This window comes from Nyctibius grandis, chromosome 26 (genome assembly GCF_013368605.1).
Source record: "Nyctibius grandis isolate bNycGra1 chromosome 26, bNycGra1.pri, whole genome shotgun sequence".
Taxonomy (NCBI): domain Eukaryota; kingdom Metazoa; phylum Chordata; class Aves; order Nyctibiiformes; family Nyctibiidae; genus Nyctibius; species Nyctibius grandis.
Genome location: NC_090683.1, coordinates 6,896,146 through 6,911,065, shown reverse-complemented (window position 1 = coordinate 6,911,065; position 14,920 = coordinate 6,896,146). Strand labels below are relative to the sequence as shown.

Genomic DNA, 14,920 nt, shown 5'->3' with positions numbered 1-14,920 from the left:
TCTGCCTCTCGCAGGTGCCCGGCCCCGTGGATCACCGGGAGATGTGGGGTGGGTGAGAGGTCTCATCTGTGCGCTGCCCGGTTCCCACGCCTGGCGGGGGGGCACAGCCCCCTTCCTCGCGGTGCCATGAGGCAGGACAAGGCTGTCGGGGTTACCGTGAATGGAAACAGTCTGTGGAGGGGCCACAGCCCTGTCTCTGCTCCTCGGAGAAGGCAGCTATACCGTGATGGTCGAGCTCCTGACAGCTAAGGTAGTGCAAGGTTTGAGATCCATTAGTGCGCCTGTAATTATTTATAGGGAGGAAAAAAACACCCTACATTGTAGAAATCAGATGGCACAGCAAATAAGCACACCAAGCTTTGAAGAAAGGATTCTTAAATACCGAAGTAATTTATAAGGAGAGCCAGGCCGAGGCTCGGCGGTGCCACACTGCTGGTCCTCGGGACCCGACCCCGGCGCCCATGGCAGTGAGGAAAGTGTCTCTTGGTCTGGACAGGCATTTCCCAGCACTGCTGGGCCACCCGCTTGTATCCCAAGATGAGGAGGCCTAGAAATAGCTGCTGGAGAGGAGCACAAAGCCCTGTCTCTCTGCTCCTGGTTCCCCCCTCCCTGGTAGCTGGGGGGCCCTCGAGCCCTCCTGCAGCCCTGCGTGGTCTGCCCTCGCTTCCAGCAGCCTCCACCCCTCTGCCAGCGACTTCACGGGGCTGATGGACTTCTTCATCTTGGCACCAGTTCCACCTTTTAGTGGAGGCGAAGCAGCAGCAGGCGAGAGCTCTGGGAGACGAGAGCCCCTGAGTGCGGCTGCTCCTGGCCAGGGAGCCGGGGGGCAGAGCAGCTCCCTCCAGCCAGGCTGCAAAGCTTCGTTAGCAGTTTTGCGAAGTGCTTTGAGATCCTCTGCGGCGTGCCCTGGAGAAGGGCAAAATGTGATCACACACCGTGTCTAGACAGTGTATTCCTCGGGGCAGAGAGCAGGGCTTTTTTATACCTGTTCTTCTACACCAGCACGGTGTGGCCCTGCTTAGAGGTTCTGGGAGCTGCTAAAATATTAATAACGACAACGGTAGGAAAACACGAGCTTTTGCGCTCAAAAAACTGTTGATCTCAGCACAAGCCAGCTGTGTGTCAGCAAAGCAGCCTGTGCCCAGCGGGTGCCTCGGGCTCCATCCATGGTGACTCGGGCGCACACCCCAGCTCCCCGCAGGCCTCCTCCCTCCATCCCGGCTCCGGTTCACCCTCCCGGAGCAGCCGGGAGCACCCAGGAGCACCCAGCTCTCCCGGCAGGGCCTGGCCGGGCGCAGGCATTACCCCGCCATGGTGCCAGCTGCCTGCACAGGACCGCGCATGGTGCCAGCGAAGCCCTGCAGCCCCCGCGGTGCCACCTCCCCTGTCCCCTCCGGGGCTCCCGGAGAGCCGGGCTGCCTGATGCCGCTCGGGGCTGCGGGACCGGGGAGCCCCGGCGCAGCACGCAGGGGTTAAGGGGACTGAGACCTGCCCCCGCCGTGGCACGGGTGGCACCGGGCATCGCCGTGCCCCGAAATGGGGGTGCCCTCCCCACAGCCCTGCTGGTCACCCGCCTCCGCGTGCCCACCCACACGCCTCACCGACCCCCCGGGTCCCCGGAAAGAGCCTGGGGAGCCCCTGCACCCCCCGGGACCCCCGGACCGAGAGATGCGGGGCGGCACTCCCGGGAGGGGGGGTGCGGGATGCAGCCCCGGGACGCGCCGCCGCCGGTCCCCGCTCCCAGCCGGTACGGACGCACGGCGCCGGGGGGGGACCGCGGCGGCGCGCGCTGCCTTTATCCCCCTTCCTCCTCCCCGCCTTCCTCCTCCTCTTCCTCCTCCTCCTCCGGGAGCGCGCCCGCCCAGCCGGGAGCGAGCAGCCGGCGGGAGGATGCTGCAAACGGCGGCGGAGCCGGGCGGCTGGGCAGGTAGGGCGGGCGGGGGCGGCGCGGGCTCCCCCGGCACCGCCGGTCCCTCCCCGGCACGGCCGGTCCCCCCCGGCACCGCCGGCCCCGATGCCGCCCGGGCTGCGGGGCCGGGAGAGTTGCGGCAGTAGCAAAGTTGTGGGAGCGGGGGGATGCGCTGGGGAGGCACCGCGGGGCCGGGGGAGGGGGCGGCTGCCCGGGGGGATGCCCCGGTCCCCCCCGCTCCATCCCCGCTCTCGCCCGCGGCGCCTGGGAGCGGGCAGCGGAGGGCGGTGGGGGCGGCAGAGCCCCCGGTCCCGCTGCCCCCCGCCCCGGGGGGTGTCGGGGCAGGAGGGAAACTTCTTCAACGGGACTTTGCCGGAGCCCCGGTTGCAGCCCCCCCTCCCTGCGCGGGGCTGCCCGTCCCACCGGCGGGACCCGCGGGGGCGGCTGGCGGCGTCCCCCAGCGCTGCCCTGCCCGGGTGTGCACCATCGGGGTGCGCGGTGCGTGACCCCACGGCTGTGCAGGGCGCTTGGGGCTGCCGGCAGCGCCCGGGCCCGGGTGACTTCTGCCAACACAGCTGGGGTGGCATGTCTGGTGGCACACAGCTGGGGTGGGCGGCAGGACCTGGGCAGGTGGGTGGGCGGTGGGGCCGTGCCCATGGGTGGGCAGTGGGGCTGTGTCCGTGGGTCCCACTGTGCTGCTCAGGGTGTTGGCGTGTGCAGCACACCCCGCGTGCCCCACGGCTCGGCCGCAGGGCTTTGATTGAGGCACCGAGAGGTTTGTGTTGGACGTGGAGCCCCGGCTTTCTGGCTGTCGGCACTGGGGTACTCGGCATTAAAGAACAGGACTTGGACTGGAGCCTTCCCAAAGCGCTTTCTGTTGGCGGTTCGGCGGTGAGTGCTGCGTCTCGGGGTGGCTGCAGCGCGGGGCAGAGCGTGGTCCTGACCAGGCACGTGCCTGCAGAGTGACCTGCCGAGCAGGAGTGAACTTGCCTACAGAAGAGCATCCTCACCCGTAGGTCGCCCGCTCTGTCCTCGGCTTTTATCAATATACTTTGCTATTAACTTGAGGCAGCAGTGAGTGATCACAGAAGCTTTTGAAGAGTTGTGCATCGGGGTGGGGTAGGGCTGGGGTTCTCCTCTGCCAAGAGCAAACCCCGCAGATCCTGGAGAGCGGGGATGTGCCTGCCCTTGGCGGAGCGCAGGGACAGGGCTGTTAGTGCCCATTGCGTTGGATGGGCATGTGGGAAAACAACTTCTTGCACAGAATCTGAACTCCCAGCTCTCCTCGGCACGTGTGGCTGCATTTTATTTTCAGAGCAAAGCTTAAAAGTGCGTCTTAAAAACAGGAGATGATTCTGCGCACAGGTAAAGGGTCTGTGGCACAGCTTTGTACTCCTGGAGGCTTTAGGGGGTTTCTAGGTTAATTCAGCGGTGTGAAGGGGATCAGCACCAGCTCTGCTGCCACCTCGCTGCTCGAGCTGCCTGCTCCTGCGAGGGCTGGACGTGTCCGCGGGTCCCGTGCGAGCTGCCAGCACCCCCTGCCCTGCGGGAGCGCGGCAGCAGTTTTCGGTGAACACGCGAGGCAGGAGCTGGCCTTGCGCTGCTCAGCGCTGTGCAAAAATCATCTTCATCCCCGTGGGTGTCTGGGGTGTCTGATCGGGGAGCCGAGGCGTTCTGTGCGAGCTGCTGTGTCTGCACGTGGGGCACGGGCCTGAAAATAGCACCAATGGGCAGTGCCGCTGTGCGTGACAGCCCGCAAATAAATGAGGCTCTGTCCCCGGCTGCAGCCTGGCCAGGAGTCTCTGCAGCCAACGCAAGTCAAATCCATGATCCCTGACTTATTTTTTTAAGTGGCTGCAGGTGTTTTCCAACGGAGCATCCAGCCCAGCGGCGGCTTCTCTGGCTGGTGTTTGTCACTTGGCTGAACCAGCTCGGTGGGGATGGGAGGAACCGCGCCGGTCCCTCCGTCCGTCTCCTGACGAGAGACTCCCCTGCCATATGCAGAGTTCAGAGTCGGGCTGGTGACAACGCGTGCTGTGGGGTTTCGTGCTCGTTCTGTAATCTGCCACATGCATTAAAAAAAAAAAACAGAGCCGTATAATCCTGGATGTGGCTGTCTGTACGTGAACACACAGAGCTTCGCTGTGCGTTTTCGGGTGGTGGCGTCACGCCGAGCTGTGACTTCCCGCTGTGCACGAGCATCCCTGAGCGCTGGCATCGCCCATCCCTGAGCGCTGGCATCACGCTTGGCTCGGTCCCTGGGGCTGCCCGAGTGGGGTTCAGCTGTGACAATACAACCAGCCTCTGGAAAGGGTGAATCGGGACATTGGTTTAATAGTCCTGAGAATCAGAAATATCTGTTGGGGCTGGTGGCTCGCTGGCCTCGGGGCCTCGTCCCTGTCACTGGACCATGCAGGACACATGTCCCAGCCGCGGTGGGTGAGGGTCGGGGGCCTGGCTGCTCGGCAAAGCCCGGTGGTGAATGGTGCAAGGAGATGCCGTCCCACTCGAGCGTGCAGTGCCAGCTGGACCGGGGCTGCCTTGCCATCCCTCCCCTCCTGCCTGGCTTCTCCCGTCTCTATCGGCACAAAGAGGCGAGACACACAGCTCAGATGTGCTGGGTCCATTTTTGCTGGCAGGAAAGAGTATAAACACCGCAGAGCCTGAGGCACGAAACTGAACCTGCTGCACAGCCACATGGCCCCCAAAGCTGCGGGGTTCCCCCTCCCGCTCACCGTGCTCCCCGCCAGGCTCTACCTGGAGGCTCTTCCACTCTCTGTGCTGCGTATTTGTGGTTGGTGTTGGCTGGTGTTGGTGTGTGACCCTCCCTGTGTACCCGGCTGAAGTGGAAGCACAGGGCAATCTCCAAAGTGTGCTAGACTTAACCACCGTAGGACCAGAGAGCCCCGCTCCGAGCTCCCCATCCCATCAAACTACTTCTCCTGCTCCTCAGCTCGATCGCGGCTGGTGTTTGAGTTTCCCGAACCCAGAGCCCACAGTTCTGCAGCCCTTTAATCATTCCTGGGGAAAATAAAAATGCAAAAACGTGTGCCCGGAGCAGAGTAATGAAGCCCAGGAGAGTCTATTTGTCAATTTAGAAACAATATTGTGATGTACAAAGGCTGTCCCTTAATTTGATGTTCTGAGATTGCCTCTAAAATAGCGTCATAATTTATGTGTCAGGAAGCCCCCGACAAGAGTTATGTCTGCGCTCCCAAGGAAATCCATCTGCGGCCGCACGGTCACAAGGGCTCGGGGTTTATTAGAGCCACATCAATTTACTTGCAAGTCGTAAAAGGGAACCTGCGTATTTAAGGAGCCTGGAGCCGCCGGCACAGGCCGTGCCCAGGGAGGGTCCCGGTGTCCCGTGGGCAGCTCCCGGGGTACCACGGCGGCAGGTTTTTGTCTTTCGGAGGAATTATGATATGACCCAACCCGAATCGCCGGGCCCTTCCCTGCGGGGTCTGGGGCTCTTGGGGCTGCGGGACCCGAACGGGGCGAGTCGGGGCTGAGCCCTGGGGCTGGTGGGGTGGGGGCAGCCAGCCCCTGCGGGGGCTCCGAGCCCCCAACGCGGGACAGCTCTGTGCTGCTTTAAATGGGAACGTTCCCGAGTCGTGATTTTCCCTGGCCTAATTATGGAAATTTTTTAATTAGTTGATGAGAAAGATCGCTCGGAAATTGCAAGGGAAACGTTTTGAGGTTAAGTCCTAATCCGTGCCCGTGTCTGCCCGAGGATGGGAGCTGCTCCCGTGCGCAAACCTCTGTACAGGCTGCGGCAGCCGGGGTGTCGGGTGTTGGGGTGTCGGGTGTTGGGGTGCTGGGTGCCGGGTGCCGGGGTGCCAAGGGGGCTGGGCGTCCCTTCCCCTTCCCACGGCGAGGCGCTGGGCTCCTTCAGCCAACAGGTTTGATCCTGAGGGTGACCCCAGTCGAGGTTTTGCTCGGGTGGCTCCGAGGCCGGGCTGCCGTCTCGTGCTCCGCGGGCTCTGGGCTCGGCTGCTGGCGTGCTTGTCCCCGCGGACGGGGGGCACCAGCAGGCGGGGGGCTGCTGGGCTCTGCTCCGCGCGGCGTGGGGAGCGGAGGGTCCTTCGCCAGCGTCCTTCATGGTTCCTGCTGCTGGCCCCCGCCCTGGCCTGCTCCAGGCACTCTGCTCCGTCCGAACGGATCCGTGTGCGTCAGTGTGGCACGCGTGGCGTCGGTCCGTGCATGGCATTGGTCCATGCGTGGCACGCGTGGCATCGGTCCATGTGTGTCAGTGTGGCACGTGTGGCGTTGGTCCATGCGTGGCATCGGTCCGTGCGTGGCGTCGGTCCGTGCGTGCCGTCGGTCCATGCGTGCCAGCGCGCCGCACCGGGAACACGCGCCCCGGCGCTGTTTGTCTTGGTCAGGAGCCGCTGCTTTGCCGCCGTGTGACGCGCCGGAGGCGGCTCAGCACAGAGCCCGACTGTGCGCCGGGGCTGGAGGCTCTTCTGAGGAGCCCTGAGAGGTTTTTTAGGAAAAAAAATAAAAATCCCCAACAAGGGAAGCTTGTTCCCGAGGCAGGGGAGCGGCACCGGGCGGGCTCCTGGCAGGACTGGGGGGTGACCCTGGGGGCCCTGGCAGCGCGTCCCCCCGCAGCAGAGCCCTCCCGCCCAGCGCCGGGTGCGCTGTGTCGCATGCAAGGGCAGAGCCTATAAATATCCCGACTCCAAATTTTCAAGGAGCATTAGGAACTCTCCCGGCTTATTTCCGAGCGCTGTTACGAAAGGGCTTTAGAGGATTAAAGCGCACCCAGATTAATCGGTGCTGCGGGAGGCGCTGGGTGCGGGCAGGGCAGCGCTGGGGCCCTGGGGACACGGGGCCGGGGGTTCCCCGGGGCTCTGGGGTCACCGCTCCCCGTCCCACCACGGAGCAGGGCGGCGGTGGGGCCGTGGCTGGCGGGGTGGGGGGGATACTGCAGCCCCCCGCTCGCCCTCCAGCCCTGCGGGGCCGCCCCCGACCCCGCCGGCATCCTTAGGGTTGCACATTTTCACAGCTCAATGTCAAATTTCTGTCCTCTCCGGTTTCCAGAGGAGGTAATTAGCATAATAGCAATTTAATAAGTGCGTCAAATTAGTGAGCCAGGCGTGGCGCAGGGCACACGGTGCCTGCGGAGGAGCCGTCCGCGGGGTGGGGACGTGGCAGGCGCGACGCCGCGGTCCGGAGCAGGGGCGATGCGAGAGGTGCTGGCTCGTGGCAAAGCACCGGCTGCGTCACTGATAACGAGCCGCCCCATTGGAATAACTAATTAGCGCGCGGCGCGTGAAGCCCGTTTTGGCTGCGGATGGAGTGAAGGGCGGCCGGTCCCGGGGGGCTCATGTGGCTGGGGGCGACGGGGCCACGGGATGGTGGTCACCGGTCCCAGGGGGCTGCAGAGGGTCGTGCATGGGGCTGGGCAGCGTCGGTGGGCTCTGCCCCCAGCACGGGGACCCCTGTGCGGGCAGGGGCAGTGCGGGGGTCTCCCCAGCACCACTGAGCCCCATCCTGCTGCGGGACCACGCACGGGCACCCCTGGCCACGGCCCGGACCCCTCTGCCCGTGGCTGAGGCAGGTGCCAAAATTTCTGCCTCTCTCCCCCCGCCGACAAGGCGTTGGAAAAGGGAGGATTTTTTTTTAAACATAAACCAAATAAAATTAGGTCTCCTGGTAAGGGCTTCAGTCGGTGCCCTCAGCTGTATTTATAGAAGGTTCAAAAGTAAATCTGTTCCCAGACTGAACAAATATTTTGCTCAGGCAGGCGCGCTCTTCAGTTCATCTGTCTTGGAAAGACTTGAGTGAGAGGGGAATTGATTTTCTTCAGCTTGAACAAGGCAAGTGACTCCCAAGCCCAGACAGATCGTGAAGGGCCATTATCAGCTCAAACGGGGAAGCAGCTGGGAAATCATTAAAGGGCGAGAGTGAAGCTGCTGGAGGGAGGCAGCAGTTCCCTGTCCCCCATGGCTGGGGCCGCCTCCCCGGAGCTGCTCTGGGGCTATGTTGGTCCAGCCCACGAGCGCGTTTGGGGATGCTGGTGGCCGTCTGCCATCAACACCAGCAGCTCCCTGGGGGAGACAGCAGCACCCGGCACTGGTCGCACTGGTTGCACTGGTGCAGGGACCACCTGCCAATGGCTCCGTGGCAGGGAGGTGGCACGGGGGACCTGGGGGTGGCTGAGCCGGGATGAAGGGTGACCGGTGCAGGCACGGTGATGGTGCCAAGGAGGTGGACATCACCCTCTGCTCCTGCGCCGGTCACCCAGAGTCTGGAAGTGCCGGTAGCTGGGTCGGTACCGCCGGGCACGGAGCCACCGGGGCTGACCCGGCTCTCACCGCGTCAGACGGCTGATGTGCTGCGGCTGCCCTGGCTGTGAAGATGAGAGGAAATTCATGACACGTCCCTGTCACCATCCCCAGCCCGTGGGGACACGGTGGTTCGTGCTGTCCTTGGGCTGCCGGCGCAGTCTGATGGCACGGATGGCACGGGCAGGGGTTATCCCCGGCAGCGCTCACCCTGGCGTTGGCTTGTTTCGCAGCAGAATTGCAGCTCAGAGAGCTTGTTAATCCAAGCCGGCACCTGGGGTTTCAGACAGCGGTTACTGCTAGGACAAGGGCTTAGTGCTCTGCTCTCGAGAAAAGCTGCTGCCGGGTCAGCTCCAGCGTGGCACGAACGGCGCTGCCCGGGACCGCGGCACTCCCCTTGCCTGCCCGCAGGTCACAAAAGGAAAACTAAAAACAAGACAGAATTAAGAAAAAGCCAAAGCCCGTGGCAGCGTGGTCCGATTTCTTCTGGCAAAGCCTGTTTTCTGGAGGAGAATCGTGTCAAGCGGGCGCTTGTCTGCAAAAGCTGCCCAGCCCAGGTGGGCACCGCGGCGCTGGGATGCCGGGGGGTGGCAGCGGTGGCGGTGCCGGGCGAGGGTTTGCCGGGCGAGGGTTTGCCGGGCAAGCTCTGTCCTCCCTGTGCTAAAAAAAGCCACGAGATGAGCAAAATTATCCGCTGAGTCACTAATCATTCACCCACCGCTTTAGTCACCAGCTTTCCCACGCCGGGGGCACGTTTGCCGCTGAGGGGGCACAAACCGAATCGTAACCGTGTTAGAGATGTGGCCGAAGGAGATGAAGTGCTGCTGCTGCACGCGCAGCTTCTGACACCAGCTGGGGCGTCGGGCTCCGCGGCAGCCAGAGGTGCTCAGTTAATGACGGCTCCCTAATGACACCGGTGCCGAGGCGTGCGCCCTGCGGAGGCGGTGGCAGCTGCTGCCCGTGTCCCGTGACAGCACAGGTCACTGCGTCCTCGTCCCTGCCCCTCTCCGCGGGCATCGCAGCTCCTGCCTGGGGACGCAAGCTGCCTTGCCATGGGGTGCTGGCGTGGGGGGAGCACCCCCTGCCCGGGGAGGGGTGCTGGGGGTTGGAACCGCGGTTGGGTGGCCACAGTGGAGGCAAGTCTGAGATCCAGGGACTCGGGAGAGCAAAGGTGCCTCCTGCCGCCATCGCCTGGGCCGGCGGCTCTTGTCCTTCCAGCAGAAAATCCTGCGGGAGAGCCAGGATTCGCCACGCTGCCTTCTCAAGTGTGTGACCTGGAAATGCTGGGGAAGGGCTGAGTCAGAGCTGCAAACCTGCCTGCGAAGGCGTGCGGAGGGAGCGGGGGCTGCAGGCTCCCCCGTGACACCCCCGGTCCCCTCCTGCTTGCCCTCTTGCCTGGGTGCCCGCAGGCACCTTCTCCTGGGATGGCTACAGCTTCGCTCTGTCGTTTGCCCCAGAGCATCTCGGAGGAGGAAAGAGAGATCGTTGCTGAGGGGCCAACACGTCTGCAGCTGCGAACGCAGTGGGATGGTGGCTGGCAGGGCTGGCACCCCGCGCTGCCTGCGGGCGCTCGCGGTGGGGCCAGGTGGGTGTTGGGGTGCTGGAGTCTTGGACAGACACAGCTCCCTGCACAGGGTCTCCCTGGGTTTGGTGCAAAACAGCGTGGGATTGGGCTATGGGAGGGCTTTAATCTGCTGGCCCCGTGGCGCCTGGGCTGGAGGGCACCGGCTGGCACATGGGTGCCCTGTGCTGGCGCCCAGACTCGCCGCGAGGGATGCCCGCGGCAGGCACAGGGTGCTCCCGTCCAGGCACCGCATGGCATCTCTGATGCCCATCCGGCTCACCCGGTGCTGGACCCGGCCGTCCCCGTCGCTGCTGTCCTCTGACCTGCCCCAGACCAGCTTTTATCCCGTCCCAGCAAGTGCCGTTGTGGTGGGGCTGGGCTGGGCAGCTCTGCTGCACCGCGGCTGCCGGTGCCTCCCAGCGTCCCCCGACACGAAGGGCTCTTTCAGCCGAGTAACCCCCGTGCCGTGCCGGAGCCAAGCGCCTGGGAAAGGGCCCGTCGGAGCGGGGAAGGGCCACAAAGGGCCCATTGATGGCGCCGGCTCCTCGCAGCGTTTCCAGGCGCAGCCCTCGCGTGTTTTCATAACAGCAACGCCTCCGGCTCCCGCAGCTGCCAGCACCGAGGAGCCTCTCGCCGCTGTCCTCTGCCCACGTCCCCGCACACCCGGGGCCCTGGGGGGGCAGCGGTTGGTGCCAGGGCAGTGCTGGGCTCGGCGGGGTGGGCACGGGATGCAGGAACTTTGGGCATGGGGCTGGCTACCTGGCGCGGGGCTGGCACGCTGCGTGCCTGCCGATCGGCGATGCTCCAGCCTCCCCGGTTAGCAAGCGGCTGGGCAGCGCGGGGCTGCAGCCAGCATGGGGGCACGTGTGCCAGGGCCAAAAGGACAGCAAGTGCTGCCCCACCGGCTCCCACCCGCCCAGGAGCAACGTGTGCCCCGGGAGTGGGGAGCTCTGGCCATGGGCTGGCTCCTGGGGTTCCCACTGGGATGCCAGCCCCAGCGTGCCCCCGAGGCAGCCTGCAGGGCCGTGCCTTGGCCACCTCCCTGATCCCGTCTGCGAGGGTGGCACCGTGCCCGCTCACGCACACGCCCGGACCCTTGGCACGGGCGGGCTGTGTCATCTGGCGGCCGTGCATCCCGGGACGGGGACTTGCCAGCACCTCAGCCCGGGCCACCTCGTCACTGTGTTTCCCGTCACCTGGCACTCTCTGGCGGGCAGTGCCGAGCACGGGGCTGCGTCGTGCCCAGCTGGGGGGATGGCAGCTCCCCAGCTTCGCCTTGGGAGTCCCCTGCAGAAGAACCAGCAACTCCTCTGGCTGCGGCTCCGTGCTGCCCGTCGGCCGTGCTGGGCGGTTGATGTGAGCTGCCCCACCTGTGCCAGCCCTGCCAGCCCCCCTGGGCCAGGCACCCTGCAGTGACAGCAGGGCAGCCCCTGCGGTGCCAGCGCTGCAGTGATCGCGGTGCCATGCATGTGGGCGGTGTGGGAGGCCGGGGAGCAGCAGAGGAGGGAGATCGTCCCCGCTCAGTGCCGATGCGCGGGGGGGAGGCAGGAGCTGGGTGCCTCGGCTTGCTCGGGGCTGAGCGAGGCTCCTGCGGGCACCCCAGCACCCCGTGGGGACCCCGGGCGATGACGGGCTCCTTGTCCCCTTCAGCAGAGCGGGTCTGGAGCTGTGGCCCCCGGGCACCCAGGGCTGGAGCACGAAAGGGGATGGGCAAAATTGCACAGAGCGCTGGGGGTGAGTCCCAGTGCCAGCCCGGTCCCTCCTCCCAGTGGGACCCGAGCACTGGGCTATCACAGGCCTGCCCGGGGCCGCCGGCTTGCAGTCCATGTCCACGTGTTCTCCATGGCAGGGAGACAAGTAACTTTTCATGAGTCCGTTTATGAATTCCTCCCGTACAGGAAAGCTGACCCACGAGAGCTCGTTAGACACCGCTAACGGTGCTGCCCAAAGACATACCAGAGCTGCCACCTGCGCTGCCAGCCAGCGCTCGCTGCCTTCTCGGGGCAAAGGCCTCTCGGTTAACAGGACACACGAGCTTCTCCCCTGTCTCTGGTGACCTCTGCTCGGCCGAGGATGCTCACGCTGCAGCGACAGGGATCCTGGAGCGGGTCCCCCTGGCACGCAGGAGCCACGGGGCTGCCGAGCTCGGAGATAACCCGAGGAACCCGAACGGCGTGCGGAGAGGAGGTGACGAATCCAGGCCACGCTTATCACTGAGCTGATTAAACCGCAGCTCTAAAACTCTTTTCCTCTTCCTTCTGTCCTCCAGCCAGCGAGTAATGTGTAACTTCATTAGTTCACATCCAGGAGACCCTGAAAGACACGGACAATTAATTATCATCTGTCCTGTTTGATTTCGCAGCCTGTCGGTCACGGCTTCCCAGCGGGGCACAGACCAGTCAGCGGTTCAAGCCGTGAGCTGAGGCTCCTGCAGCGCAGCTCCCGCGCGGGGCTCTGTGTCGGGACCCTGGGGAACCCCTCCGCGGCCCCTCCTGGTCCTCGGGGGGCTCGGGCGTGCCGTGCCACCTCCGGGCTGCGGGACCACCCCGAGTGGGCTCGAGGCTTTAGGGGCTCCTCAGAGCCGTCCTTCCCGCTGGCGCTGCGGCTCGGCCGGGTCCCCTCCGCGGGGACCGATGTGGGGCTCGCGCAGGACGGTGGCAGGGGGTCCCGCAGGCTCTGCCCACGGGCACTCGCCTCAGCCCCTGGTTACGGATTCCTCTGCAAAAAGCATTTCTCACAAGTTTCTTTCAGAAGAAATGGGAAGCACAGGCTTTGGTTTAGCTCTCCTTTTCCTTTCTTCCTTTTTTTTTCCCCCCCTTCCTACCCCAAATGAAGAATCAAACCCTTTTGATCGTGCCGGCTCAGACTCGGTGACAAGCACCTCTGTGTTGTGGGGTTGTCAGCGGGATAACACGACAGTGTGTCTCCTCGTCGTCTCACACACAGTGAATTATTTCTTCCCCTCTTTCTTGCGCTGTCTCCGGGATAAGTGACTGCTTCCAGTATTAACAGACGGGCTTGTCAGCCCGTGAAGGAGCCTTAAACTCTTTTAGCTCACACACTGCCCAGCACGGAGCGCTGGCCACTGCGGCTTGGCCGTGGCTGCAGTGAAGTGCTGGTGCGTGGAGCCGTCAGGCTGGCTTGAAAGCAAATTGCTTTGCCAATTTATTTTCTTCCCTGTGTGTGAACATATTTTTCTTAAAGGGATGCTGTCACGTTAAATATGGTACTGCCAACTGCAGACATTAAAAAATCATGGGTCGTCCCATTTTCCTTCCTCCCACTCTAAATTCTAGAAAAACAATTAATTTGAGGTTCTTTTTACTTGTCATCTGCTTTTCAGCTCGAGACGCTTTCTCAGCTCTTCCCGGCAGCTGGGAGGTTCGGGGACTCCCGCGCCAGGACACGTGCTCAGGATCTGGGGCAGTTGCTGCCCGGGCGGCCCCTTCCGCTGCGTTACCCGCGGGGTCCAGCTTTCCCTCCCCATCCCTCTGCTCCAAACCTCAGGGCTTGGTTGCCCACGGGCAGCCCCGAGCGCAGTCCCGGTGACGGAGCCCTCGGGAGCACCCGCTGGAGCCGCTGGCACTGACCCACGTGCTGGTGAGCGAATGTTCCCCAGATCTGCCCCTGACCGCGCGTTCCCCATCGCCAAGCCCGATCCTGCTGCCAGGACCCTGTGTCACATGTGCTGTGGCTGATGCAGAAAATCCCTCTCCAGCCTTTGCCTTTCCAAGCACTTTTTTAGGGAAGTTAATGAAAGTTTTGTTATATTTTGTCAAACTTTTTAGATTGTTTTTATGCAGTGAGCGTATTGCTTAGCCGGGGAGGCACCTGCGGGGTTTGTGGGAGCTACACAGCCCCTCGTCATCCCTGTAACCCCCATTTCAGAGGTCTGGCTGAAGCAGGGGCCATTTTTGCCCCGGGACCGGTGCCGTTCCCCTCCCCGCTGCAGGGACTCGCCCACGCACAGCTGCGGTGGGTTACCCTGCCCGGGCAGCCCCAGCTGTGCCCAGGGTGGGGGCTATAAGAGGGGATGGGTGGAGCCCAGGGGGGTTTGGGAGGGGGTGTCCTGCCCAACGCCTCTGTGCCCGCACCCTGGTATCCCTGGGCAGGGACCGCTTCGCCCCCGCGATGCTCCGGTAAGTCCTGATGTGCTCTTTGGTTTGGGGGGTCCTGGCCTGGGAGGGGGCAGCTTTGGCTCAGAAGGCAGAAGTAATGCGAAGTCTCTTGCCAGTCTTAACTTTTTAACGAACGCAGCTTTCAGAGCTGTGCCCTAAGGGCAGGCTCGTGGCTCAGCAGGGCTCAGCTTATTTACCCCTGAGCCCCACCGCGGGGGCTCCGGAGCCGCCTCCGGCGGATCGGGTGTTCAATAACTTTTATTTTAATAAAGCACCAGGCTCGTTTGGACGGACTGATCCAAAGCACTGCATGGATTTAAACAGATCCCGTTGCAAATATCTGTATCTGATACCCCTGCAATGGCTGGATTTCAAATGTCACTTGCTTAGCGCTATGAAATATTTAATTTAGGCTGTAATACAGTAGCCTGCAGGAGCTCTGACTTAAACTGGGGGTCTCATGTGTTAACCAGCTATCCACAAACATGCTTAAAAGCCAGTTTCTGCCCCAAAAAGCTCCTGAGGTGGATGCGGGAGTGAGGGGAGCCGGGAGGGAAGACCCTGCCCACCTTTGCTGCTGGGACCCCAGCTCATCGCTGTGGGTTGTGGCAGTGGGTGTCCCCCAGCACCGCCCTCCCAGGGCACATGTGGGTGGGGGGACGTGACTGTGATGCCAGTGGCTTTGTGCCCGCAGTGGGGGTGGTGGCTCATGGGAGCCTGGGTACCGGTACCGGGGGCCGGGTTAGGACTGCGCCGCGTGGCCACAGCAGAGCTGCCCCGGGCACAGCGCGTGGGCTGGGCAGGCAGAGCCCGAGCGCGGTGGGTGCATCCTGCCCGGGTGGGCTGGGCTGAGCTGCTGGGCCTGGGGAAGGGGCTTTGCTTTCTCTCCTTATGTGTCTCTAGCACAAACCCCGCTGTCGGGAATGCAGGTTGGCTCCGCAGGGCAGCGGCTCTGCCCGGGGCTCTCTGCGGTGGGACGTGGAACGTCTGATGCGATGATCTCATCCCGAGTCCCACACACGTGGGAAATCAGGTT

The 14,920-nt window shown here is 63.6% G+C and overlaps 1 protein-coding gene across 1 annotated transcript in view; it reads left to right on the top strand.

Annotated features, from left to right (window-relative positions):
• ZNF385C (zinc finger protein 385C) overlaps positions 1-14,920 on the top strand; it is a 57,796-nt gene that overhangs the window by 2,843 nt on the left and 40,033 nt on the right. Inside the window, exons 3-4 of the mRNA XM_068419041.1 lie at positions 617-795; positions 1,745-1,927. Of these exons, the coding sequence (XP_068275142.1) occupies positions 617-795; positions 1,745-1,927 (362 nt within the window). The remainder of the gene's footprint in view (positions 1-616; positions 796-1,744; positions 1,928-14,920) is intronic.